General features: G+C 39.6%; 1 protein-coding gene across 1 annotated transcript in view; it reads right to left on the reverse strand.

Annotated features, from left to right (window-relative positions):
• Positions 1-1498: 1498 nt before the first annotated feature.
• Positions 1499-26931, reverse strand: part of LOC134844553 (nicastrin-like) — a 56021-nt gene continuing 30588 nt past the window's right edge. Inside the window, exons 2-13 of the mRNA XM_063861280.1 lie at positions 19049-19256; positions 18380-18515; positions 17872-18041; positions 17241-17534; positions 14166-14269; positions 13855-14013; positions 13420-13617; positions 10154-10353; positions 9017-9218; positions 8567-8651; positions 6382-6542; positions 1499-2185 (exon numbers count right to left, since the gene is read on the reverse strand). Of these exons, the coding sequence (XP_063717350.1) occupies positions 1625-2185; positions 6382-6542; positions 8567-8651; positions 9017-9218; positions 10154-10353; positions 13420-13617; positions 13855-14013; positions 14166-14269; positions 17241-17534; positions 17872-18041; positions 18380-18515; positions 19049-19214 (2436 nt within the window). The 5' untranslated portion in view covers positions 19215-19256 and the 3' untranslated portion in view covers positions 1499-1624. The remainder of the gene's footprint in view (positions 2186-6381; positions 6543-8566; positions 8652-9016; positions 9219-10153; positions 10354-13419; positions 13618-13854; positions 14014-14165; positions 14270-17240; positions 17535-17871; positions 18042-18379; positions 18516-19048; positions 19257-26931) is intronic.

The following is a 26931-nucleotide window of genomic DNA, read 5'->3' on the forward strand; positions in this document are numbered from 1 at the left end:
AACACTGGATTTATACGAAATTTTTTTTATTGCGCTCGGAAATATGAAAATGTAATTTTTTTTCGAAGTCATTCACGTTTTTCGTCCCCTTTATAATTTTGCTGGTCGATAGTGGAGTTTGCCTGCTTCAACAAAAAAATGAACTCAACTCAAAAAGAAATCAAAATCGAAAAGCATAAACTCAGCCTGATCATTTTTTTAGACGTCTTCCTGGAAAACACTTAAATTCATCACTTATGTAAGAATCTTCACTAAGCTAATTGACTCTGGTTTGAGAAAACTGGAGCAAAAGATATTTTTCGCTGTCATTTCTGTTAAAACATTAATTTTCGTAACAAGAGAGGGTTCACGTTCAGATACCATTTACGCTTTCGTTATTTGAGAGCAATCTTTTATCTTTTGTTTTAGCAAATGAAATTCAATTGAACTCAAGAAGAAATCAAAAGTCAAACCGAAAAAAATCGAAATCGGCTTGAACAATTCTATGTCTAAAAAAACAAACAAAAAAGAATGACGACCTATGAAAGTTGCCTTCACTACCTTTATTGAAACTTAATTAAAAACAACTTTCAAAACAGAAATCGTTCTATTTTTCTTGAACCATTTGTTTGAACCATCAATCTAAATTGAAGTTGAAAAAATCAAAAGCTGCGAAAAATCAAATTTGACCACAACTTTCCTCTAAAACATTTGAGACTTTCATTCAGATAACTAGACAAAAAATAAACCTGACCTAGATAGGCGTCTTCACTAACTTCGCTTCGTTGGCATTTTAAAAGACTGATTATTGTTTTAAAAAACATGCGGATTTTTTGCCATAGAATTAATCCAGTGTGAGAAAACTGCATCCATGAATGAAGTCTTCAAAACCCGGGAAGCTTAATAATCTAAACTCACATTATAAACTTAATCTTTCACGCTATTTTGCGCCATTTGATAATAGAGTCCACAAATGTTTCGCATTTAATACAATTTGAATATTCAAATCTTAAAAAGACCGCACCACCTATATAATGGTCTTGACAAAAGTGATCACATTTTCACTAAGTTTTTGTAGGAAAACTTTCACTAAATTTTCGTAAGAATTACGAAGGAAAGATATACCATCTCAATAAGTTTTTTTACCAGCGCTACATCGTGGGGCTGAAAACCTAACCAAGGCCAGAAATCTTTCGTTCTCTTAGTTGAGGGGCGACCAGGTCTTATTGCTAATGCTAAACATATTTCTTTAAGATAATAGAGACTTTGAAAAGGCGTTTGCACTACTCGTGTAAAAAAAAATAGAATTTTAAGTCAACGATTATTATAAATCGTCAAAATGTAGCATTCTGCAAAACATATCCCTAAGGAATCAAATGGCAAATGCTTCAAGTGTTTCGTTCTACAATCGGCATGAAATAATAATTGCTTTGTTCATATAACGCTTTCGATCAACGTGATTCCATGTTGGAGACCGTTTCTTATTTATCTTATCTGCATTTGCGCATCTTATAAAAAACCAGGATGCAAAAATTAATTAGTTTTTTTTATAACAAACATTTATTGATAGTAAATACTGATTTGTACGTAAAAGGAGCTGGCTAAAAGCTATCAACATAGAAGCGCTATGAAATTGAATCAAAACTTACACAGGTACAGAAATTGGGTTTTGATCATTTACAGCAAGAGGTTTGGGCGAGTTCACATTAACGTCAAGATGATTCAGTTCATCTCTTGATACACTAGGAGTGCTGTTTGAGTTGGTGTAGGCAGGATTAGTAGCTGGACTTTCTCTCATGCCCAATGTATGTCCTGATGGTCCCACGGCTGCTCTACGTCTTGCATCTTCATCACAGCCTGTTTGGTCCAGAGGTTCTGGTGCAAAGACAAACAGCGTGTCTGATTTATACTGAGCAAAAAATACTGCAGCGTATGACGCAACAGTGAGCATAATTCCAACAGTGAACGCCATAATGTCTATGCTGTTGTCTCCAGTAGTGAACAGTTTGACCGAGAACGTTGAGCTCCAGAACGACTCAGTCCATGCAGGGTATTTTCCCGAACGAAGAAGGGACTCGGACAGAAATGCGGGCGACTCGGCGTTGCTGACTGAGACAGGAGATCGAAAGCAGAGATAATTTGAATCGTCTCCAGTTGAGTTTTCATTCGCTGCAGATTTGTTCGCTATCTTGAAGTAGACGAAAGTCTTAAAATCAATACTTGCATTAGTTACTTGGCCAAACATTTCGAGGTATGCTTGATGGTCAGCTGCACCTTCGGTCCCCGGTGAGCGGCCAAAAGTTGAGAAAACTTGGTGAATAAGCCTTTGTTTTATTTAAGTCCAAAAATTAAAATCCACTTATTAACCTTATTGCAATTCAATTTTTTCCTACCTTCGCATTTGTTTTAATTCGACCAAAGTTTGCTTTCCTTTTTGCAGATTATTTGAATTGACTTTTAAAAAAAAATAAAAGAAAAACAGTGAAAACACAATTTTCAACGTAAACAACTTATAAGATTTTTCTTTAGAAAACATAGCCAACAGACAGATTTAAATGTGCCAATGAACACACGGACACACGGAAACAAAAAAAACTGACTAATTTTTTTTGAAAAAAATTAAAACTGTCGAATTTAAACAGAGGCGCAGCTAGAGCTTCGCAAATACAATCGAGAAAGCGGAAAAAGATTTGGGAGCTTTAAAATTGGTAAAAACACAATTTTTGAGTAATAATTTGGATTGTAATAAACTAAAGATAATCTCACTCGCGTTCAGACAATTCGGCCACAGACAATTCAGCCAATTTCAAATTCAGACAATTCAGTCAAAATGAGTGAGACAATTCAGCCAAAGACTATTCAGACAATTTTAAAGTTTTAAAACGTGCGCGCAAAAACTTTTCACATGCGGCAAAACATCAAAGCTTTCATTAGACGACTTATAAGTAATTCCTTTCAAATGCACATAAAACAATTAAAATTAACAGAACCAAAAATGCCTAAGCATAATAAAACTTTATACAACTCATTATGTTTCCAATTTTGGAATAATAGTTAAGCAAAAATCGAACTCTACAAAAAACTGCGCAATACTTAAAAGTTAACCAATTTACACGAAAGCAGACCCGAAATAGGGAATTTACAGGCGGTCAAAAAGGATATCAGTTAAAGGGCTGACCACCCCTACCACGTACTGGCCACACAGTTACGCTGATATTCTTATCATGCCTTAGGCGGGGGAGGGTGCAACCGCCTATCAGGTAATTTGGGTAGTTGGTTGAAACTAATTTGATACTTAAACTTTTTTAAAAGATAAACTAATTGCGATTAAAATATTGACCAACCAGAAACCAGTACCGCGTTTAGCGCCTACTTTTTGCAGTTAAATGGTCCATTGACACAATTAACATTGATTAATTTTCATTATCAAGTAGCTTGAACAACTGGTTGATTAGTATCCGAATCATTCTCATTCATTCACATTTAGCAAAAGTTGACGTAAAATGGAATTCGTAATATCTGAACGCGGAAAAAAACATCTTTGTCTCGACGGTTATAGATACCGTGAAAAAAAACCAACTGAAGAACGGGCTCATTAAATGGCAATGTACATTTGGAAATTGTAGAGCAGTGGGTTATTTGGACGAACAGCAAGAATTTACCTTAAAAACCGAGCACGCTCATTTACCGAGCCCCTCAAAAATTCAAGCCAAGAAATTTGCTAATAAAGTTCGAGAAAAAGCCGCAAACACCGGTAACGCTCCCCGACAGATTGTTTTCAACGCCCAAATTGACCTGCCTCTTTATGCAGCGCCCACAATACCGAGTTACTCAACATCCCTTCGAAGTATAAACCGAATCAGGCAGCAAGCTTTGGAAACAATGCCAAAACCAAAAAACCTTGAGAGCGTCGACGAAATTCCTGAACCTCTCAAACTCACACACAGCGGTGATACGTTCCTGTATTTTGATTCTGGTAAGTCGGACAGTCGAGTTTTAGTTTTTGCAACACTACCAGCGCTTGATTTGCTTTCTCAGTCGGAAATCTGCCATTGCGATGGAACGTTTTCAGTGGCACCAGACGTCTTTTACCAAGTTTATACTATTCATGGTGTAATCGAAAACGCAGTTATACCCTTGGTGTATGCTCTGCTGCCCAATAAGACGCAAGACACTTACGAAAAACTTTTTGGCTGCTTAGAGCAATTTGGAAAAAAAGTAGTCATTGACTTTGAAGCCGCTGTTCGCAACGCCATAAAAAAAATGCAGCCTGATACAGAAATTCAATTCTGTTTCTTCCACCTGGGCCAAGCAGTATGGCGCAATGTACAAAAACTTGGTTTTTCGCGCAAGTACATGGACGATGATGAGTTTCGACTGAATGTCAAAAAAATGATTTGCTTGGCATTCGTTCCCATTGACGACGTTATTTTCGCGTTTGAGGCGCTCCGAAAAGAGGATGCCTCAGAGGAATTCCAGAGTCTATCAGACTACTTCGAAGACACCTATATTGGTGCTTGTCGAGGAAATAGACGCGTCAAACCAAAGTTTGACATTGCCGATTGGAACGTTTTCAATCGGGTGCTCAGCGGAGAACCTCGTACGAACAATGCGTTGGAGGCATGGAATGGCAGCTTCAATAAATTCGTATCGACAAAGCATCCAGCCCTCCCCAAGTTGATCACCCGATTCAAAGATGAGCAAAAAAACGCCGAAATTAATGTAGAGAGACTGATGTCCGGTGATATTATCAGAAAACAGAAGCCCAAGTATTCAATAGCAAATGAAAAACTCGTTCAAAACGCAAAAAACTACAATCGAGACCATATACAGAAGTATTTAAAACTGTGTACCTTCAATGTACATATTTCGTAAAACTTTATGCATAGCAAGTTTGCTTTGATCTTCGAAATTTGTTATTTGATGTTTTACATTTCTTTGGTAAACTGTTGAAAGCCTTCTGACTCTAATCAAATTAGAAAAGTTTTATTGTTCCCTTTTATCTTGTCTCTTTAATCTAAATTGGCCGAATTGTCATTGGCTGAATTGTCTGAGTTTTTTTGGCTGAATTGTCTGTATTTTAAATCGGCTGAATTGTCTGTGGCTGAATTGTCTCTGCGCCAATCTCACTAACTTAGCATGCAATAAATCAAATAAATGCAATGCTAAGTTTTGTATAATTTTGCATTTCAAAAACTGCTATATATACTGAGTTCGGAAATTTTTGACCAGTCAATTGACAGTTGGAAAAGATTAATAAACGCAAGGAAACAGAAAAAAAACTGATTTGTTTTTTGAAAAAAACTTCAACTTCCGACTTTTAAAGAATAAATGAATGCTCTTAAAGCTCCTCTGATTTTTAAGAACAAATTATGATTGACCCTTTTTTTGATAAAATTAACAAGGGAAAGAAACTGAAATTATTGAATTCAAATGCCAATCCGCGAAACGTTCAATTTGAGCGTAAACAAACTTTACTTTTTCCAAAAAAAAAAACAGAAAAATATCACGACCAATATAAGTGTTTTCGCTTCATTCATTGACACTTAAAAACAACAAGACTGCTCGTATCAGGGCGGAGCCTTGAAGGTTCCGACTGCCTTTTAGGGTTTATGGAGCAGTAATAACCTTAAAAAATTTAATGTAATAAAACAAAATGAAATTTTTTTTTTAATTTGAAATTTTTTATGAAAATCATCACCCCACACGCCATATTAAGTTAGAAAGGATAGATTTCGCTCATTGTAGCAAATAAATTATGGCAAATAAGCTTCTTTCAACCAATTTGGAACGATTTCTAAGACGGATTAAATCTCCGCTTACGCGTTAATAGCGCGAAATATATCGCGCGTTAATTGTCCCAAATTGGCCAAAATGGCAATCTTTAAACCCCCGTAACTCTGCGAAAAATGATCACAGGTAAAATATCTTTTCAAATTTGAGCTCAGGACAACAATACCTTTCGAACGATATAAAAAAACTCCGTCAAAAATGGCTAGTTAAAAAGCCGAAATTTGTCTGAAGAAAAAAAAACCCACCCCGAGCACAAATATTCCGTTACTTTCGTTTCAAAAGTCGGAACAAAAACTATCAACACAATAAAAGTGATGTGCATATAAGCGTTTTCATAATTTTTATCGACTCTTAATAACTTAATAGATTTCATGTAGACTCCAATCGATGCCACATCAGCAATAATCCGCAATGATCAGAGCCGCATATATGTAAGCCCTTTCACTCAAGGATTGAAAAACGCAGCCATAAGGACCTGAACCAGCTGCTGTCTTCGGGTGGAACTTGAACTTAGTAACGTTATTCGTATCTTTTTATGTCATTGCCTACTCAGTCATACACATGAATGAGTGACCGTTGCTTATTTGAATGATCTAGCATCCTACTTACCCCATCCGTATCTGAAGCAGGCTGACACGAGCTAGTGGCCAGTTTATCTTCTTTGAGATCGACCTCCTCTCTCAGCGCATAGTAGAATAGATATCTGAATATCGTCAGCACTGAGCTGGTGTCGGCCAAGTCAGCAATGGACACGTAACGACTGCTGGCACCTGCAACAAAGCACAAAAGCTCACAATAAGTCAAATTTTCATTATCTAGGAAATCTGATAATTCAATTCCACTTTCGAAGTTAGATTAATAAACGCAAGGAAACAGAAAAAAAACTGACTTGTTTAAAAAAATTCAACTTCCGACTTTTAAAAACAAGGGAAATAAACTGAAATTATTGAGTTCAAATCAGGGGCGGATCTAGGATTTTCTCGAGGGGGGGGGCGGATTTTCAAAAAATTTTCGAAAATTTTGACGACCTTTTTTTTTTTTAGGTCGATCAGATTGATTTTCCGAGCTTTCCCAAAGCAGTAAAAAGACCCTGTTGTGGTCAAATTTTCTACGCCGCAGGCAATTTTTTGAAAAAACAGGTCAAAAAAGCCGTTTTTGGGCACTTTTTGGAAAATTTTGACAAAAAAAACGCGTTTTTTTGGCGCGCGCTCCCCCTCAAAATTAGTATATATTGGCGCCGAAGGCGCTTTTAGAAAAATTTTAGGGTCGGTTGGCCAAAAATGGATTTCTTAAAAAGTATCAAAGGGGGGACCCTTTGGGTTGGCAGGGGTTCGAATCCCTGAGGGGGGGGGGGGGGGGGGGCGTCCGCCCCCCCCCCCCCTAAATCCGCCCCTGGTTCAAATGTCAATCCGCGAAACATTCAATTTGAGCGTAAACAAACATTACTTTTTCCAAAAAAAACTGAAAAACTTTACACAGAAGCGTGACCTTTACACTTTCGCTGTTCGATAGTTAGAGTTTGCCTGCCTTTTAAAAAGGGAATGAACTGAACTTAAAAAGAAATCAAAAGTCAAACCGCCAAAACTGATTTAAGACTTAAAGAAAAATTTTTCAGACGACTTTTCCTGAAAAACAACAAAAAATCATCACTGCCTATATAAGAGTCTGACAGTTCGAGACAAATGATAAATTTCTGCTGGTTTTCGTAAATTTTCTAGAAAAGATTCAATGACTTCCGTTTGAGCTAATAAATCAAGAACCGATCCGGATGATTTTTCATAATTTGCCATCAAATCATTTAGATGAACAAAGCATCCAAAAGGACAAATTTTCTAAAATAGATTTGAGCCCTAGGTTCACCGTACATTTTATACTGTTTATTTTCTGACAAACATCGGAGCAACTTTTTTATGATCGGGCGTTTTCATTCAAGGCAACCCAACAGTCAAAAACCAAATAACAAAATCATATTTTAGTGCCGGAAAACTGCTGTACAAAAATTTTTGCTAATGACAAAGTTCAAAATGGCTGACCAAGAAAAAAAATCAGAGACCTCGAAAAGTTTGTAGACTAGCGTGTAGCGCACCTCCGGTGCTTCAAAAAATTAACGAACACAAAAGTTGCTTATGCATAAAATAAATGAAAAAAAAAACAGCAAAATGAACGCAATCGTAAAAAAAAGACGCGGAAATGCCAAAACGCTTTTGATTTCAAAATTATTCGCACGATAAAAAAATAGACTTAAAGAGTTTAGTATAACAAAACCCTAAGGTGGCGGGCAGCAAACAACTGCACTTAACATACTAAAAATTGAGTTTTTCATAAAGCTTTTCATCAAATCATCAAATTCATAAATGGGATAGGAGTCGTTTTTTGGAGAAAAGATTCTTAATCCTTGAGATTTTTCTGACAGTACCCAACTAAAGGGTTGGGATATTTAAATTTAGTGAATTACTCAATTTGAGTTTTCTGCAAGTTTTTTTTTTAAAATCACAAAAATCATCGTATCTCGTAAACTAAAAGAATTTGGGCATTCATAATTCGAGACCAAACTTTCAATCCCAAGAGAAACCCTGAAACCCCTTCCATTGGGTTGCATTCAAAATTTGTAATAAACGAAAAAAAAATTTAACCATTGCAATATACGATATAGCTTAATCGTGAAAAAATTCTCTCGTTAATTATGCAAAAATAAAACGCTGAAAAAGCTTCAACGTGGCGAGATAGTGGGACCCGCATTTGAATATATAATATTAGATAATAGATTGCTCATAAGCGATTCCCTTGATTTTACCTTCTTGATAGATGTCCAGGTCTATGAATGAATTGATGATGGAGCAGTTCACATTCACCAGCAAACAGTACGCATACTCCTCCATCTACCAAGAAATCAAATTAAAATTAGAGCAGCAGACACTTAGCAAACTTGATTTTTGACAGGGCACCTTTTTGAATTTAATTTTCGTAACCTGTTCGCGAATCCAATATCAGCACAAAAATGATGGCATCACATTTCGCTAGTTTCAGTCGCAATTGTTTCTTTGGAATGCTTACTGCAGTAGAAAAATCCCATTTCTTTGTCTAACTTAAAAAACTCTTTTTATCATACGAGCGCAATATAGGGTATAGCTGGTTGCTTTGATTTCAGGATTTATTGCAAACTCACCCTCAAAGAACAATCAAAGCATTCACAGAATTTTGAAAACAACCAATATAAGTGGAAATGATTCAAACTGTCTCCTACCATTGACACTACGTCACTCGTTCCCTCTTCTTTCTTTCCGACTTCATCGTTAAGCTCTTTAGTAGAGTATCTGACAACAATTGTCGCAATAAATTCGGACACTTTCGAGATGCGATCGGTGAATTGTGTCTTGCCTGCACCCGATTCCACAGAACTGTTCAGTCCAAAAGCCATAGGCACATCGAAGCTGTCTCCGTAGAAACTAAAAAGCCACAGCAAACTTTATGTTGTCGCATTTATCAACCTATCAAGTCGCAAAAGATTCAAGTGTGCATTTACTCGAAAAAAAAATAAAATTAGCTCGGTTTTCGGACGTTTTTAGACTCTTTTTGATCAAAAATAGCCGCTGTCGAATGCCCAAATGTTTCACATATATATCTTGTCTTCTGTCCTCGCAAGCCTCTCTAAATACTAAATCATAAAATAATACACAGAAGCGAAGCGGAGCTTTACATCACTTCCAATACAACACAAACAAAAAAACATCGAAAGTCTAAAAAAAAAAAGGAGAAAAAAAAGGAGAAACATCGAAAGTTCTAAAAAAAGGGAAAAAAGGAGAAAAAATAGGTCTACCAGAATTTTCAGATGTCTCGATAAAAGTTCATTCAGAGCAAACATTTGAATATTGAATTAGCAACAGAACAACTCACGAAGCGGAAATAAAGCCAACAAGTTTTTAGCAGACATCAGTTGAGCCAAAAAAAACTTGAAAAAAGTTTCATGTCCCCCTGAAACTAGAATGAAAAACACTTGCAACTATAATGAAAATTGCTTACAACACAAGACAAAACCGTGATGTGGCAACTAAGGCGAAATAAAAACTTAAGCGGAGAAACTGAAGTCCGACAATTCAATTTTAACCGAAAAAAGTTTCAACTTCATATATCCTTAGAAAAACAACCTCCGGTCGGAACTCAAACCACAGACCATAGGGTACAAAGGCAACCACGTTACCTCAAAGTCAAATAGGAACTAACCTGCTAGTTGTTTAGGTTCAACGATAAAGCAAATATGAAAAACAAGTAAAACTTGTAAGAAAGAATGGTAACCTGAAAAAAAAAAAGTCTAGTTCCCGATAACAAGACACTGGCTCTCGCAAGTGTAACACTTAAAATGATTTAGAGAGTTCGACTGTACCTGTTGTGGAATGATCCCTTGTGGTCTGTGATGACTATTGCCGGAAACTGGTCTGCATTTGTGTCCTTCTCCCGCAGGAAGGAGAGGAGAGAGGAGGGAGGAAAGTGAGAGTGAGAAGAACTGTTCAACACCACTCTCTCCACCTGCTTGCCCAACACAACTGCAGACACTGAGTCCAAAAGCTCGGTGAACTTCTCATCCTGCATAAGCAAAATGAAAAAGGTAAAGGTAAGTCAAAACAGTTCCTTCAATTAACGCTCGCGGACTAAATCCCCCAGGATAAAATCCCACCGGATATAATCCCACAGGACTAAATCCCCCATAGGACCGAATCCCCCTAGGACAAAATCCCCCATATTTTATTCACTATAATGGAAATCAAACTGTACACATTATATAATTTCATGTTTCTATTGATTCCATTTTGAACTGACTTCCATTTATACATGCATCGCCATTTTGACGTGACTTTTTAGCAACTTTAAGATTCCAGCATTCAGTTGACTTCCTATAAGAATGAGCTTCGATTGCAAAAATTAATAAGCCACGTGGCACAGTCAGTACGACAAGTGAATGGAAAACAATGTTGATTCCTTCAGCGTGAGTTCGAATCCCAAATATGACATTTTGTGCAATCAATGTGAAGGTCTGTTAAATTTACCCCTAGGGGTAAAAAATCCCGCGCTTCCACTAAGGTGGGGGTGCGGGATGGTGTGAAAGGAAGTCCCCGATTCCTAGAAAACCATCTTCTTTATTGTGTCAAAATTTCAGACCTCTAGGATCAAGGAATGTTGATTTTTGGGGGGGGGGGTCCGAAATTTTGAACATGATTTTGAACTTAATTTAACGTTAATTTATGTTGGCTGATAAACAAATTAACACCCGATATAGTCCCAGCAAAACGATCAGTGAAACAGGTGTGATACCAATTTGCGTGGTCGCAATTTAATCCCCCCATTAGCAATTAAACGTTTGCTTCTTGACTCAAAATTTTGTTCAGTTTGTAAAACACGTGCATTTTGTTAACTACCGACTCATTCAAAACAATTACAATGCAAAATAATAAAGTCAAATTTGTATTAAGCAACAAAGGGGGCCAGAAAGCGCTTCACAATAACTACGCTTACTATAAGAAAAGAGAGTTAGTCAATTCTATTCAGTGGGAGTGCGAGTTGCGGCGATCAAAGAAACAATGTAAGGCAAGCATATGGACTTCAAAGGGCGAATTCCTCAAATCGTCGCCACATGAACACATGCACGGCCCAGACTATGCCTTAATGGAAACGTATACCATTAACGAGCAAATCAAAGCGGACGCAGCGGCTTGCACAGACTCTTCGACACAAAAGGTGCTGTCAAATGCCCTGGCGAAAGCCACACCAGAATGCTCATCGAAGATGCCGGTGGTGCCTCACCTCAAACGAAGGATAAGAAGAATCCGACATGAAAACCGTAGCCAGCCACCGATTCCAACAGGATTCGATTTTGAATTGCCTGTTCAATACATGCAAACCATGAATGGAGAGGATTTTCTTCTGGAAGATTCGACAGTTCCGGGAACAGGTAAACGTTATTTGGTGTTCGCAACCAACAAAAATATCGAAATCTTAAACTCGTATGGAAACTGGTTCATCGATGGAACCTTTAAAAGCTGCCCTGATAACTTCTACCAAGTTTACACTGTCCACTGCTTCGTAGATGGAACTACTTTTCCGTGTATCTATGCCCTGCTCCCCGATAAACGACAAGAAACGTACAACGCTTTCTGGTCAAACTTGAAAGCAGATATCGCCCCCCCCCCCCCCCAGTTCAATCATGATGGACTTTGAAATGGCTTGCATTAATTCTGTGGGTGACAACTTTCCAGACACAGAAATCAAAGGTTGTTTCTTTCACTTCTCGCAAGCCATTTACAGAAAGATACTCGAATTTGGTTATGCAGTTCAGTATCGCGAAGACAAAGACTTTAACCTAGCTATACGTCTTTTAGCTGCTCTCGCGTTTGCCCCACCCTTACATGTAGAAGCCTGGTATAAGCAAATAATAGTAACTTGCCACATTCCTGACGACATCAAGAATTATTTTGAGGACACCTTTGTTGGCAAAGAAATGCGAAACTCGACGAGACGGAAATCGCGATTCGACATGGATATGTGGAACGTTTACTTCAGGACCATTGACGACTTCCCCCGAACAAACAATGCCCTTGAAGGATTCCACCGTGGATTCGAATCTATGCTCCAAATGTCAAATCCTGACATTTGGAAGTTCATTGAGGCAATTCAGAGGCAGCAATCACTGCAATCGTTCAGTTTTGCTCAAATGCAGCTCGGCAAGAAAGTCCATACAAGGTAAGAGGATAATTTTGGGAGGATAAAGAGAAGTGTATGCTCTGCCGCTAACTACAAGGAGTTGGATTATCTTAAAGCCATAGCTGTTAACTTGTCCTTTTAGTTTTTAGTCTTTAATCTATCTACTTCTTTTCTGTTAATTATCTTTTATCTTTTAATTCAAGTTTTAGTGTCGCTGTTTTGTTGAATTCGAATGTGGGGGATTTTAAACTAGAAACTGGGGGATTTTGTCCTAGGGGGATTTGGTCCTACGGGGGATTTAGTCCTGGGGGATTATATCCGGTGGGATTTTATCCAGGGGGATTTAGTCCTAGACCCTTCAATTAACCGTCACGATCGCGGAAAAAATAGCTGGAATGGCATACATCTGAACCTTTAACATAGCCAACTGACAGAACGCAAAGAAACAGAAAAACAACCGATTTTTTTTGGAAAAATATCAGCCTTCGAACTTCGAAGAAAAAAAGAAACAGCCTTAAGCCTCTTCGAGATTAAAGAACACTTTATAATTGACAATTTTTTCATGAAATTCACCCAATTTGGGAAAACTGGATCAATACGTAAAGATTTTATTTAGGTGGGAAATCTAATAATTAAATTCTAGTTTCGAAACTAGAATTCGATCACGTTTTTTGTGACCTTAACAGTTCTGCTCTTCGATAGTGGAGTTTGCCTTGCTTTGATGAGTTACATGAGTCTTCACTACATGAGTCTTACATGAGTCTTCACTATGTTCATTACTCTCAATTAACGAGCCAAAGAAATGTTATCTTGACAAGTAAAAATACATCTAATAGACCTTCAGAGTTCAAAAATCGAATCAACTTTTCAAAGCAATTGTCTCTAAGCAATTTATTCTTAACCAATTGCCTTGCCTAAAACATGTACAAAATATTTATTATATCATTAGCTAACCTGTGATGCGTTGAGTGTGGAATATGCATAGTACTGTGAGTCAGTGGCGTTTGCCAGTTGGGACAGTTCCAAGTACATGCGGATATGTTTGGTATGCAACTCGGCCATGTAGTCCGAGTATGAACTGGGGTCCTGGGGAAAGACTCCCTTGCTCATGTCGTACACTGCACGGATGGATCCAGAGTTGTCAAAGAACTCCTTCAAGTACACAGACAAATTAGAATCAGTCATATTCAATTCCCCAATTGATATTCTATTTCCTCACAACTCAAAGAATCATCTCTTTAGTGCTACATTACAACATGCATTTTGGCAGTCTGATGCACATACAAACCATGGGAAAGGTCGCAAAAGATGCAATACCATGTTTACTTTAACTTGCCAATTATTGTAGAATTAAGGCAAAATTAAGCACTTTGTAGGAAAAACAATTACCGCATCGAAAGCGATGAAGACAACGCTGACGTTTGCCTGTTCTAACTTTGCGGCCTGTGGCTTCAGAAGGTCCATTACTCCCAATATTGCTAGAATTCCAGAAGCATAAGCCTGGGTTCCCAGGGGATCCAGACTGTAGAAGTAGGAGTTCGCATCCACCTGCAAATTTTAGATATTTAGTATTGGCAAAAAAGGTAGTAAATCTTGATAAAATCGATTCGCGACGAAAATCAAGTCGAACATTGAAACTTAGTATATCTAAAAACCTATCATTTTAGACTCTAATTCACTAAATAGTGTGTACAACTTGCCCTGGCTGCGATGACAATGACAGAATCATCTTCATAAGGTGTCGTGTGGGTTCTGGAAGTCAACTGTCCAAACGTGTTCAATCCCCCCAATGGACTACACTGGTCTGAAACAGAGACATGGTCTTCATTTCTGGTCCAATTCATCACTCACTAATATTTAGGCTCTAACCTCAACCCAGGTGCGGATTTAGAATCTTTAATATAGGAGGGAGTGCTCCAAAAAAATTTAATCACTTGCGTTGCACAACAAATATAGCGTCGCAAACTAAACTTCAGAGAAGAGACGAAGGCCGAAGAAAAATTCCATTTTTTTGAAAAAATAATTAAACTCATCTACCAAAATTTTCATATCTTAGTCTTGATTTTGTCTTGAATAGAGCTTCTTCATGAGAAAACATACCAATTCAGACAATTGAATGCTAATTGAGCATCGAAATAAAACTTACAAAGCGGTAACAAAGCCGAAAATACCTGAGCAGACATGCTAAGCGGGAAAAAATGGGCCTCAAATTTAGATAACAACCTTCTTTTGCTCATCAAATCAGCCAAAATGAGGCTGCTAAGCAGATTTAAACCACACAGGCGGTCTTCGGAAACACTAGCGAGAAAACAACAAAAAGGCAGCTCTATAAAAAATCAGAAAAATTAGAAAAAAGCCTCGAATTAGTTGAGCTTTCGATCTCAACTGGATTCAAGCCAGCGACCTCAAGATTTGCAGTATCACTTGCAGTATAACACTGGCCACAAATAAAGCAGAGAACAGATGCTATGAAATTTTTAATGCTTGTGATTATAGCAACAGTGCCATTAAAAAAGATTTTTTATTAGCTAGCTAGGTTGGAAAAAGAAGAGAGCCATCCTAATTGACGAGAGACGGTAGTTTTCCGAAAACAGGAAAGCCCAAGAAATTGATATACTGAAAACGTAGTTGATAAATTGACAACCGACGTAACAAACCTATTTCGATCACAGTAAGCTGCGCTTGTGTAAATAGAACGGGTAATGAAAAAGCAGATAGGTTCAAAAATTGTCGGTTAGCTGACAAAAACAGAGATTTGGAAATAGCCACCAATTTAATCACCCTGTGTACGAAACTAGTCACGGGAAAAAATAGGGGAGTTTTTATTGTACTGTTGTTTGAAACAAATAGCTTTTTCCGGCAAATTTCAAGCACATGCTATCAAAAAACCATAAAGTAGCCCCAAAAGTGTCACCAATATTTGCGACTTAGGTTGGATAAAAGAATAGGCGTACTACAACACTACGCTCGCTAAAGCTGGCTTAAAAAGAAAGTGAATCATTTTCCGAATTTTTTAAATACCATTAATGAGATCCTTAAATGCAAAAAGCACTGCAGGTGAACTATTAAAACACGGAGGCGAAGCGGAGCTTCGCATCACTTGCGATACAAAAATGTAAAATGTATGACTATGATTACTAGCAAACGAAACTACAATTCAACATTTGAAAGAAACCTTCAATAAAATCGTTTTAAGTCAAGTTTTTTGTCAAGTTTAGGTTATAAAAATTGCAAAAAGGGACACAAAAATCCGGAAATAAAAACTTCCTGGACCGATAGAAACTTAACAAAAAATCTTTCAAAAAAGATAAACTTTTTTGCGGGACCCAAACTTACAAAAACTAGCAGACACGAAAGTCTAGAATATTCGAAAACTTTCAGTCGTCTCAAGCATGAGTGTTACCACGGCACTAAATGCACAGAAGACTCCTTGAATTTATAAAGAAAACAACTTACAGAAAATTTTAACACAGAGGCGAAGATGCACAAGCAAAAATATGACCGATAGCGCAACTGGGAAAACTGGATGAATCAAAGTTTGAGTCTACAAAATTTATTGCGTGACACACGCCAATTATGAGTCTATATAATTGCAAAGTGACGCAAGGCAATTATGACGCATTAACAGTACCAGTCAATTTGAAAAAAAAATTTACCAAATAACATGCCTCAATTTAGAGAGCGGACGCACTTCAACTAGTATACGGAAAAAGTTCATTAAAAACATCCGACCCTGTCCAAGTTCGAACCCCCTTATTTTGTTGCGGGTCTCCTTGCCTATCTCTACGCTACAGATCCATGATACCTTGAAGTTAAAGTGCTATGTTAATATCCTTAGCATTGGCTGTACTAAATAGCTGGTTATTAATCAAAATGAACACTTTCAAAATGAACACATTTTTCGCAATAAAATATGCGTCGCATCAATATTTGCTACTTAGGCTGGAAAAAAAAGAGAGTTCATATTATAACACAAGCTTTGCTTAAGTAATGACACAAGCTTTGCTTGTGTAATGAAGAAAAAATGAAGCTGGAAAAAATCAATCAATAGCAAAAAAAATAGGCAAAACTTCTTGGAACTCAATTACTTGCCCAAAGCCGAAATACACTGAAATGTTTTTTATTCGATTAAAAAGCATGCCCGCTTTTTAGGCAAATTTGATGCTGCTGTAACTAAGCCGACAGAAAAAAGCAAACAAACAGAAGGCCGACATAGATGTTTAGACGCGCGGACATTTTCCGCTTACAAAAAAAAACAAAGGATTCTAACCATTGACCTTTCTCTTTAAGCAGGTGCGTTACCTCTTCGCAATATGCGCGAATTAACGTCTGATTTTTGATATCATATGAACCAAAGGTTAAATGACTCAAGTGATTCTGTTATACCAGTTGTTAACCCGAGATAAAAAGAAAATAAATAGCAAAAAATAGGCAAAACTTCTCGAAACTCAATTACTTGCCCAAAACCGGAATACACTGAAATGTTTTTTGATGCGAGTAAAAACATGCCCGCTTCTTCCGGTTTGATAATGCTTGCTAATCGCAAACGTAAAAAAGTACTGAAAAGCCTTTCATCGGCTTTCTTGCGAAATAAATCAAGCAACGTGACCACAAACGAGTGTTTTAAGAACCATTTTAGCCAAGTTGAAGGCTGAATTGAAAATACCAGACAGAACAAAAAAAATTTAAATTGTAGAATGATGTAGAAAATGATGAAAATGTCGACTTAAAAAGGTTAAGAAAACCTCATAATGACGATGCTAATGCAAACATACCTGTTGATGTCAAGTCTGCAGTGAGGGATCCAACGATTCTCGCCCTCTGACTCCGTCGCATACACACATCCGAGTTACCAGAAGAGTACTGGAAGGTATCGATTTTAACAGAGCACAGCGGATAACTGTCTTCCAATTTGCTCCTCGGCTCGTTGAACTCATTGTAGCAAGAAAAGAGAGACTGTACGTCTGATTCAGAGGGCAGAAACACAACTGGGAACTCAAATGATTCATAGTAGAGACCACTGCCCACCGGATTCCAAATAACTTCAGAAGGACAATGGCTGTCCTCACCTACAAATTATTATTATTATTATAAAGACTTCTCATACAAAAGTATGAAGGGAGTGATCCCTTTACAACAAAAGTTCGGAAAATTTCGGATTGGAGTTGCGGCAATTGATGCATAAGCAGGCAATTCTCCATTCTCCAAATATATGAATTGATTATATAAATTCAATAAAAGCGAGAATAAGATAAGAAAAAAGAGTCCAGCGAAACAAAACTGTGGAAAGTGGGAGTCGAATCGCATAGTTCAGCTGAAATATCACGAGTCTTAGTCATATTGCCATTAAATTAATCTAATAGTGTTCAAAAAGTTGCTCACAACAATCATTCTATGTTAACCCACCTGAATTAAGCCAGCTGTTGGGACATTGGTTGGCTGTCGAGAACTGGGAAAGAGGAAAAACCTCATTTTCGTCTGAAGAGATTTCTGGCGAGGTGGCGGTGGCGTTAGTACTTTGTGTCACTAGCACTCCCTCCACTTTCCCACTTTCTCTCAGCTTCATCATCACTTCCCTGAGAATGACGAGCAAAACATCTCCCAATGAATTCACAATGCGCAGTGAAAAGTAACTAAGGCTTTAAGGCCCAAATGTAACACCAATATTTGCGACTTAGGTTGGAAAAAAAGAAGGTTCGTACAAATACACTCGCTTCGCAAGTGTGAATACAAAATAAGAGGAAATTGCTAGAAAGGTACTAACTATCACAAGCTACTAGTTTGAATTAAGAGTTCAAAGATACATAACTGTATTCGGCAGCCATCAAAAATCTATCGCTGAAGACGGTGAATAACACACACCCACTGGATCTCAAAACATTCATCTCCTAAATAAGTTGAAATACATACTCACCTGTTGAGTAAATTGAGTGAAGTGAGAATGGGCACATAAGACATGGCGAATCTACTACTACTCGTCAGCAACTCAACATCCTCCAATTTGTCCACTCGGAACAACACTCCAGATTGACCTCCCAATTTGCTCTGACCTAAATTGGTTATTCGCTAAGTTCACTGCAATTATGCTAATATTTTGATTAACATGCTGATTTTAATTATCACACCAATGAGAAAAAATAACAATTCTCTGGCGCAGCAGTTTCTGATAATACTGGTCGAAAATAATCTAATGAAACTCAAAACTTTGTCTTTCTTCATTTACTGTTTTTTATGAAGATAAAAGATTACATGAATTCACTAAAAAGCTGCAAAATGGGTAATAACTTGCTCTTAAATTATTCAAAAAAATGCAGATTGCGAGCGGAGTCTCATTCAATGCTCCGTGTTTCATAAGAGCTTTTTCATATGATACCACACTTGATCCCCTACGAGCCATCCTTGAGGTACCTCAAACTCAAAGATTATGGTTCCTTCGAGTCAATTTAAAGTGGAACAAAAAACTACCAAAAATCGCAACTAAGTATGCAACATCACGCTACAGGTCGTTAAACTCAGAAGAATTGGTCAATTAAAACTCTTCGAGTCTCATTCTCATTGTTACGTAAGAAGAATTCGAACTTACAGCCCACCGCATGAGTGTAGTTTGACCTGCGAACGCATACATTGTCGACACTTTCCAAAGATTTGTAGATGAGATCTCGAATCTTGTTCTCGTCTCTCAGGTTACCATAGACTAACACGCAGAAGCGCAAAAGGAGCAAACTCACTGACTTCAATTTTTTCATCATGCCGATCAATTAAAACTAGGTCCCAGGAGCCATGAACAATGGTCTGAAAAGAAAGTCAATCAAAAAATACAAGAAATGTCGACGAATTTGTTGGGCTTCTTGGCGAAGTAAAAAAGTGTTAGGAATACAATTCATTTTTTATGGGCTCGATAACACTTCATTCAAGCAGCCTTGCTACTTGGTCTGAATAACTTAAGCTGATGTTTTTTGTTGAGTTAAATATTGTTTCAAAACAATCTCCACTAGGGTTCGTGGCGATTCATCTGCGTTAAGTGGAGCAAAGTAAGACAAGCACAAACCAATCTATTCCGTATTCTCTGTTTTTACAGAACTTAAAGATTGTTCATCGGAACTCGAACTTTCTTCTTCAAAAAGCAAGTCTTGGAAAAAGGGAGTGCATATTAACTGATTTTCAATATTCCCACAAAATTGCATTGTTTGGGCCACCTGATCTTGGCACAAGAGAGAAAAGGTAAGATTGTTGTCTTCGGTTGCCTCTTTGCAGTTCATCATTATTTTCTCTTCTTCAGAACCAAACACCATTCTCATAGATCCATCCTCCATTATCTCGAAAGAACCAATGACACCTTCGTTCAAGTCTTTGATGTTCAATGCTTTTTGTGTTTCGGCTTCATTACTATGATCTCCATTATTTTTCTCAATTTCTTCCTTCTCGCCGGGTTGACATTGGGGTAAAGCAAAGGGAGTGAACGATGGAAATTGGAATAAATATAGCTTTTCATCAGCCGATCTATTATCACTTGCAGAAATAGATCTCTCGGCTAAATTCGAGGCACTTCCTACCAGACTTAAGGGACACTTTTCGTTCTTCAAGTCAGCAATGAAATTACCTGTCATAATATCATCCAGTGACTCGGTTTCCAGGCATTCAGCGATCATAACGTTTGCTGCCGATGACCCATCGCTTGTTGAACTTGACACGACTGACCCTTTAGTTCCACTTCCCATCTGCTGGCTGGCAACTCCTTCAGAGAAAACACCCGAAGTTTGAATAAACTCCCTTTTGTTTTTGTCTTTCCAGTTTCGGTTACGATCCTTCTTTGCAAATTTGGGCGCATTCGATTCTTTTGCCTGGATTTCAACAGGAACAGCCCGAGTAACGTTCAAATTCGGAACAAAAGACTTTTTCGTAGTCGCAGATTTAGCTGTTTCCAAAGTTGACGCTCCGTCTATTGTTCCTTCAGTTGATGGCCCCTTTGCACGCCGCGAATTCAGATGCTTCAAGGACGGCAATCGCTTAGAGGTTTTTTCCCCTTCCCCGCTTTGCATTTTCACTGAAAAATATCTTTCGCTGAACTTGAACTATCACAACGCTCACAGCCAAGGTATACCTTCAAAAAAACTTTGCGGATCAACTAAGCAAAACCACGCGCATTAAATATTGGGATATTGCAGACAAGAAAGACGTTTCGTAAAATACGAAAAATATTACAGAGGCCAAGCGGAGCTTCGCAACTTTTGCGAAGCAAAAAAAAAACACCTTGCGGTACAAAATAGTGAATGAAAAAGAGGGACAGAAAAAAAAACAGGAATTAAGTACATGTCAGTGAAGTAAAGTAATGCAAGTCAATACACTGAAGCGTGTTATCGGTGAATCATTGCGGCGTGCGTATAATGGTCTTTCTATGTTAATTGGGACTTTCTATTTTCATTGTCAATTGGGAAGCGTCATTGGAAAAACAAACGACACCGTTAGCTTTGAAATATCGCAAGCAAAACTGTTCCACCAATATCCTCTGGTTGTTCAAATTAGTTATGAGTCAAAAAAAATTTAATAAAAAAACGAAAGTTTTCGCTATAACTAGCATCATCAGGTATACGAACTAATACGCCCTAATTGTTGTGAGAAACTTATTAAATCGTTTCATACACTGAATGTCATCACAACGCAACCGCATTGGATCAACGTCTGCTTGCAAATGTGACCACTGCAAAAGTAAAGTGAAACACGATGATGCTACAGCTATTGGGTGTGAGAAATGAGGAAATTGGTTTCATGGAGCGTGTGTTTCTCTATCGGCTGACTAAGTATCATGGATGAGTAAAATCAAAAACTGCCTTTGGATTTGTGACAACTGCCTGGAAGTGGATATCTTCAAATAAGAATTTAAGTTTTGTACCATGTTTAACGAGGCAACTGATTTGATTAATAACATTAAGTCTACAGTTCTATCTACTGTTGAATGTGAATTACGGCGTATTTTTGAAAAATCCCTACCTGTGTAACAGTCGCCTACTTCGGTCACATATGAGGCTTAAGAAAAATAGGCCCTATAACCATTGGCTCAAGAGTCAGGGACACTATTTCTTGTGTTTTTCTACCTCAAGAACGGTCGGAGCCAATTCGGTTCGCTTGCGACATGAGACTAGAACCCGTTACAGCTGAAAGGCTACTACCAAAATATCCCCCCACTCTAGAAAATAAGAACGTTCCCATACTTAGGTCTCAAAATACCCAAAATACATGAACGCCGTTAAAAACAGGGTCGGAACAATCCGTTAAGTTACTTTTTATTGGACAGTGGAACTTTGATCCATTTCAGATGGATCAACCTAAAACTCGCCTTATCTCAACATAACAATCATAAAACACACTCGAGAAATTTAAATTAGGGACTCACATGTTGATGCACTCGAGTACAAGGAGTAATTAAATTGGTAAGCAACTCAAGAATTAGGTAATATAACTAGATAAGTTTAATACTGGTCAGTTTTGGTAACAGAAGTAAGTTCTGGCTCTAGAATTGGAGTTTTTGTGTGAACCATTGGGACACTCAAGCTGTCCACCTTTCCATTGAAGGTTCACTCTAGTTTGTTCCGAATAGTTGTTCTCTCTTCTTTTTATTATCTCTCCTCCTATTTCGGGATAAGACAGCTCTTTTCGTGTCCTATTTTATATCTGGAAATTGCGAATAGCAATTTCCTGCTGTTTTTCTTGAGTATTTTCCCGCAATTGCAAACTCGGAGGTTCTGATTTTTCACTTTTTGTTTTCAGTTGGTACGAGAAAACTTAGCATGACAGGCTCCATTCGAGATTTTGAAAATTAAAACTTCACTCCAAAATTACGTATTTTCGTGTCTCTCAAGGTCAAACTTTCAGACATGACCGACTGGCACATACTCCCCGGACTCAAGATCGATGTCCTCATCGCGTGCTGTCTTTGTCAGTGAATCCCCAGAAGCCCGAGTGTCACTCAAGATACAGTGCCAATGGTCATTTACAGAAGTTTGCAGCAGACTTAAGTTTATCTACCTTCCAAAATTCACGACCATATAAAATTTTCACACTATCGCTAAACAGCAATCAAAATCTGCACACACCTGCACCTTATGAATTCCCGCTTTTTAAGCTGGTGATTTAAAATTTCTTTTGTCCTATTCAATCAGGAAATTGTCATGCAGCATTTTGATTTATATAATAGATCTAGCATATTAATTACGATATCTTATTTGTTAAATTTTCTTTTTCGTGAATGCAGATTTCATCCGAGTTCACCCTCGAGCCCCCTCCCTCTCAAGACTCATGACTCTAGAATTTTCCTTTTGAGCCACGGCTCACCTTGTGTTCTTCGCCCTCGAGGTACCCGATCCAGATACCTTTGACACTGTGATCTGTTCCAATAGTGCTTCTTCGTCATCGGAGCTGATCACAATCTCCTGCCAAGCCTTCAGCTGTTCATAGGATCGCATCCACTCCCTTTGCTCTTGCAATCTTCGCTTGATTCGGTAAGCTCTTCACCTTCGACTCCCGGTTCAAACAGAAGGAATTGTGAAGACTCAGGCTTACATTCTTCGCCAGGTCCTCCTCCAGTATTGACTCCCTCGCTCTAGTGTTGTCTCTGGATACTCTACCCACTCTTTTTCACCCCGTCGTGATCGCATTTCGATGGGTCAGCAGAAGTCTCTTGAAGGCATCTGGTCCTATCTCGGCCTGGAATTGTCGATATTCTTTTTGATGTTTCCTCATGTGATCCTTCGTCGCTACATATAACCAGGATGTTAACGTCGCGCGAAACCAAGGAAAGAATCTCAAGCGGCTCCACACGTGTCTGACTTCCATTGGTATGGCGAACACCTTGCATGCTGTCTCGAACAACTCAAGTCTCTTGCTGTAATCTATCGCGTGAATCGACTCTGCTGTTGGCGTCTTCGATTCTCGATACTTTGCTATGTTTTCTTCCATCCATCGTAGAGCCAGCATTGTGCTCACCACCAAGATGGTCACTTTTTGTTGATGATCGGGTAATCCCAACGACCTGATTTCTTCTACATCCCAGATCAGGCAGAGATTGGCTTGGTCTGGGTACCACACTGTCTGCGCCAGACAGTGGCATGGACAATCCCCGTGTGTGAGGTCGATGCTCCTAAGATTGCGTTCTCCCGAGGCTTCCAGGAGAGGCTCAAGTTCCATCATCTTCTCGTGTATCACGTCGACTTCTCCCAAGTTTGGGGCACCTACCATGGGTTTCCCAATCACGTTTTGTCTCACGAGGTCACTTGTATTTTCGCTCTTCAAGCCTAGAAGTTCTTCACCCCAGATTTCACTCAAGTCATCCCTTTTTTCTTTAGGCACTGTTCCTCGGACCTTCCTCAACAGCTTGTGTGAATGATGTGACATCCGAGCTAGTCTTACACATTTGGGCACTGAGAAGGCTTTGTCTACCAATATCCTCTGGCTGGACACTTCTACCATCGCCATGTGTAATGGATAGTGGCTGCCACATAGGTTGGCCATCACTGACCCCACTAGGGACTTCGCATTTAGAGGCAGTCCATAGGCTTCGCTCATGGGAAATCCCATCTTCGCTTCGAGTCCAACCTTCCAACTCTTGATGTGTTTCTGGGTCACTTGCAACACTCGGGGCCATGACTCCACGCTCAACGCGGTCACCAAGTGGTGTTCTGACTCTAGCCTCTCCAGTGACTGGAGACTACACATTCTTGAGAAGAATCCCAGAGATGTTGCTAGGTTCACAGTGGTACTCGCGTAACACTCAGCCACTATCTGTATCCCACTTTTCTCCCTTTCGGTGATGTCCTCAAATCAGGTGACTAGGTCTTCCTTCTGGAAAGACTGTATCCTGACACATGATCGTCCATCGCAGGTGTGCTCGCTATTCCCACACGTCGAGTCAACACAACTGCCCGGCTCCATCTTTTTTGTCGACCCTGTTCCACTCGTCGTCTCGCTTGACTCCTTCACTTGAGGCAGGATCAGTCTATGTACTATACTCAAGGTCGCCAAATCTTCATCTTCTGTCGGCGCTAATCTCACTCGCTCAGTGACTTCCTCGATCAGGCTCGCATGGGGATGTGGACACCAGGAGGGCCTGAGCAATTTCCACACTACTCCCAGATTCGTGGTCAACATGCCGTTCCCGTTACCCATTTTTAGTTCCACCCTCTTACTTGAGCGTGGCACACTTATTACTTCCGGTGTTCTCTCGAGAATCAGACCTAGACTAGGTCTCTCTCTTTCCACAGGGTCTATCTCCATTATCCTCTCTGTCCAGAACTTCAGCAGCTCCGCCACCTCATAGTTTCTATGGGCACCTCCAGCTTCTAAGTCTAAGAAAGGGTTGTATGCTATCCCCACCACTCCAGACACATACTGATACTCTCCCTTCTTGTTGGGTTTCAAGTACTCTCCTGAAGAAGCCAAGTTACGGTGAACGTCGTGTTTCTCCTCGAACTTCTTGTTGTAGAATCTCCGTATCTCATCTAACTTCCTGTGGCTCTCTAGAGATTGCCTAGAACCATCCTCCTTTTCTATCCCAGTACTCTGGTACACATTCAAGATGACTGTGGAGACTCTCCTTTCCAGCGTCTTGCTTCCAATTGCTCTCTGGTGACATGCTAGGATGGTACTGTCAGTCATCATTGACATTGTCCATCTCAAGAAACAGGTAGCATCTTTCCTCCTTGCCAGACTCAAGCCTGAGTTGTCCCTAGCAACGTGCTGCATCAGCATTCGATATACCTCTAGATTCTTGCCTCCCAACTTCAACTTGTCGTACGAAGTCAGTGTCTCTAACTCTATCCCCAAGAGGCTCCACGGGAACATCAGTTGTCCTGCGGTCCTAATAAAAGGATTTGTTATCAACGGCGATGCCGATGAGGATGTTCTCATCGCTTCTTCAAAATGATCCTTTAACAAGTTCTGCCAAGTTCTTTTCAGTTGGCTCCCCAATTCTAATTTATTGATACCAGCCTTCTGCTGGGTAGCCCAGTTGCGTCGTTTGCGTGACACTCCACTGTCGAGCTTCTTCAGGCAGTCTCCCAATTCCTGCAATGTTTCCAGGGCCACCCACCACGGTCGGGCGGTGTTCCTCGTTTTATTTTTCTCAAGAGGATCGCTAGTCACTTGCTTCCCGATAGCCTGGTGTTCATTTGAGACCCATTCTTTGCCGACGTCTACTTCCCAGGTCTGCCCGCTCGTCGAACCTCGCTTCATTTTTATCCTCTGAGGCTTGAAGTCTTCTTCCGTTGTTGAGCTGGTGGGGATCTCCATCTCCTTTTCTACGTCGAGCAGTTTCCTCGGCTCGTAGCTACTCTTGTAGGCTGCTGTCTTCCATCGTGCCAGAACCATGGGGGCCGTCTCTCTCAAGTTTTTCTCCGAGACCGCATCCGCTGAAGGACTGCCCAATCCCTCCACGTCTCTCTTCCTCTTGCGAGACCTCACGTCTTTACCCGGGGGCGTTGTCGTTATCATCACTGATTCGACTTCCTTGTCTCCGTCCAACCCTTCCAACTCTTGCCTCCCCCTGCTCGAGCCTTAAGGATATTACTACTTTAAATTATATTACTAGTTCCGATCTTATCCCCCCTTACATGTTCAATTATTTTATCGTCAGTTTTTTGTTTCGGAGTAGAGCTGTCTTTAGATTTGTCTTCTCTGGTCTTTCGTGGTGCCTTCCTCAACTCGACCATCTTGCTCAGCAGCTCTCCTCTAGCTTTCTCCTCCAGACCTGTCCCCATCAGGATAGGTTCTCCGAACTTCACCACCGTGTCCCACAGCTCCTCCTTAAAATCGTTCAATGTGGTGTCGTCGTCCACTTCTCGATTAAAATCGCTCAAGAATTTTCGCCAAGCATCCGCATCCAGAATGCCTAGGAAGGCATCCCTGTTTCCCTCGAAGGTGTTCTTCTCCCTTTTCTCCGCACTCAGGAAGATCATTCCCATGTTGGGATTCTCGCTCGTCAGTGGCAACTCTAGGTTCTTGTGGGGAGATGAGGTCAAAGGTGGCGTGGGGATGTCTGCCCAATTTTCTCCACTTAGATCTTTCAACCTTTCTTGCGTGGTGAACTCTTCCTCTGATGGCTTCTGCTCCGGTGTATTTCCCACCTCCATATCCTCTCCTGCCTCACTGAGAGTCTCATCCATGCTCTCCTCCCCCGATTCTGCTTCTCTTCTTTCAAGAATCCTTCTGAATCGATCTTCTACGGGACCACTCCTTTTATCCCCAGGGGTGTCCACTGATAGGGGTGATGGTGTAGCTGGACCCGTTTCCTTATACTCTGTCAGAGCCACATGCAAGGATGGGCCTGCTGCATCCAGCTCCTTCCCCTCCTGTCTCATCTCCACTTGCTCCAGTCCGTAAGGTGCCCGGTATCTTCTCGTGGCAAACACCATCTCATCTCCTTTTAGTGCGATGTGTCCTTCTTTCACGATCATCCTGCCATCGTCCCACACCGGC

The sequence above is a fragment of the Symsagittifera roscoffensis genome, chromosome 4 (assembly GCF_963678635.1).
Source record: "Symsagittifera roscoffensis chromosome 4, txSymRosc1.1, whole genome shotgun sequence".
Classification (NCBI taxonomy): domain Eukaryota; kingdom Metazoa; phylum Xenacoelomorpha; order Acoela; family Convolutidae; genus Symsagittifera; species Symsagittifera roscoffensis.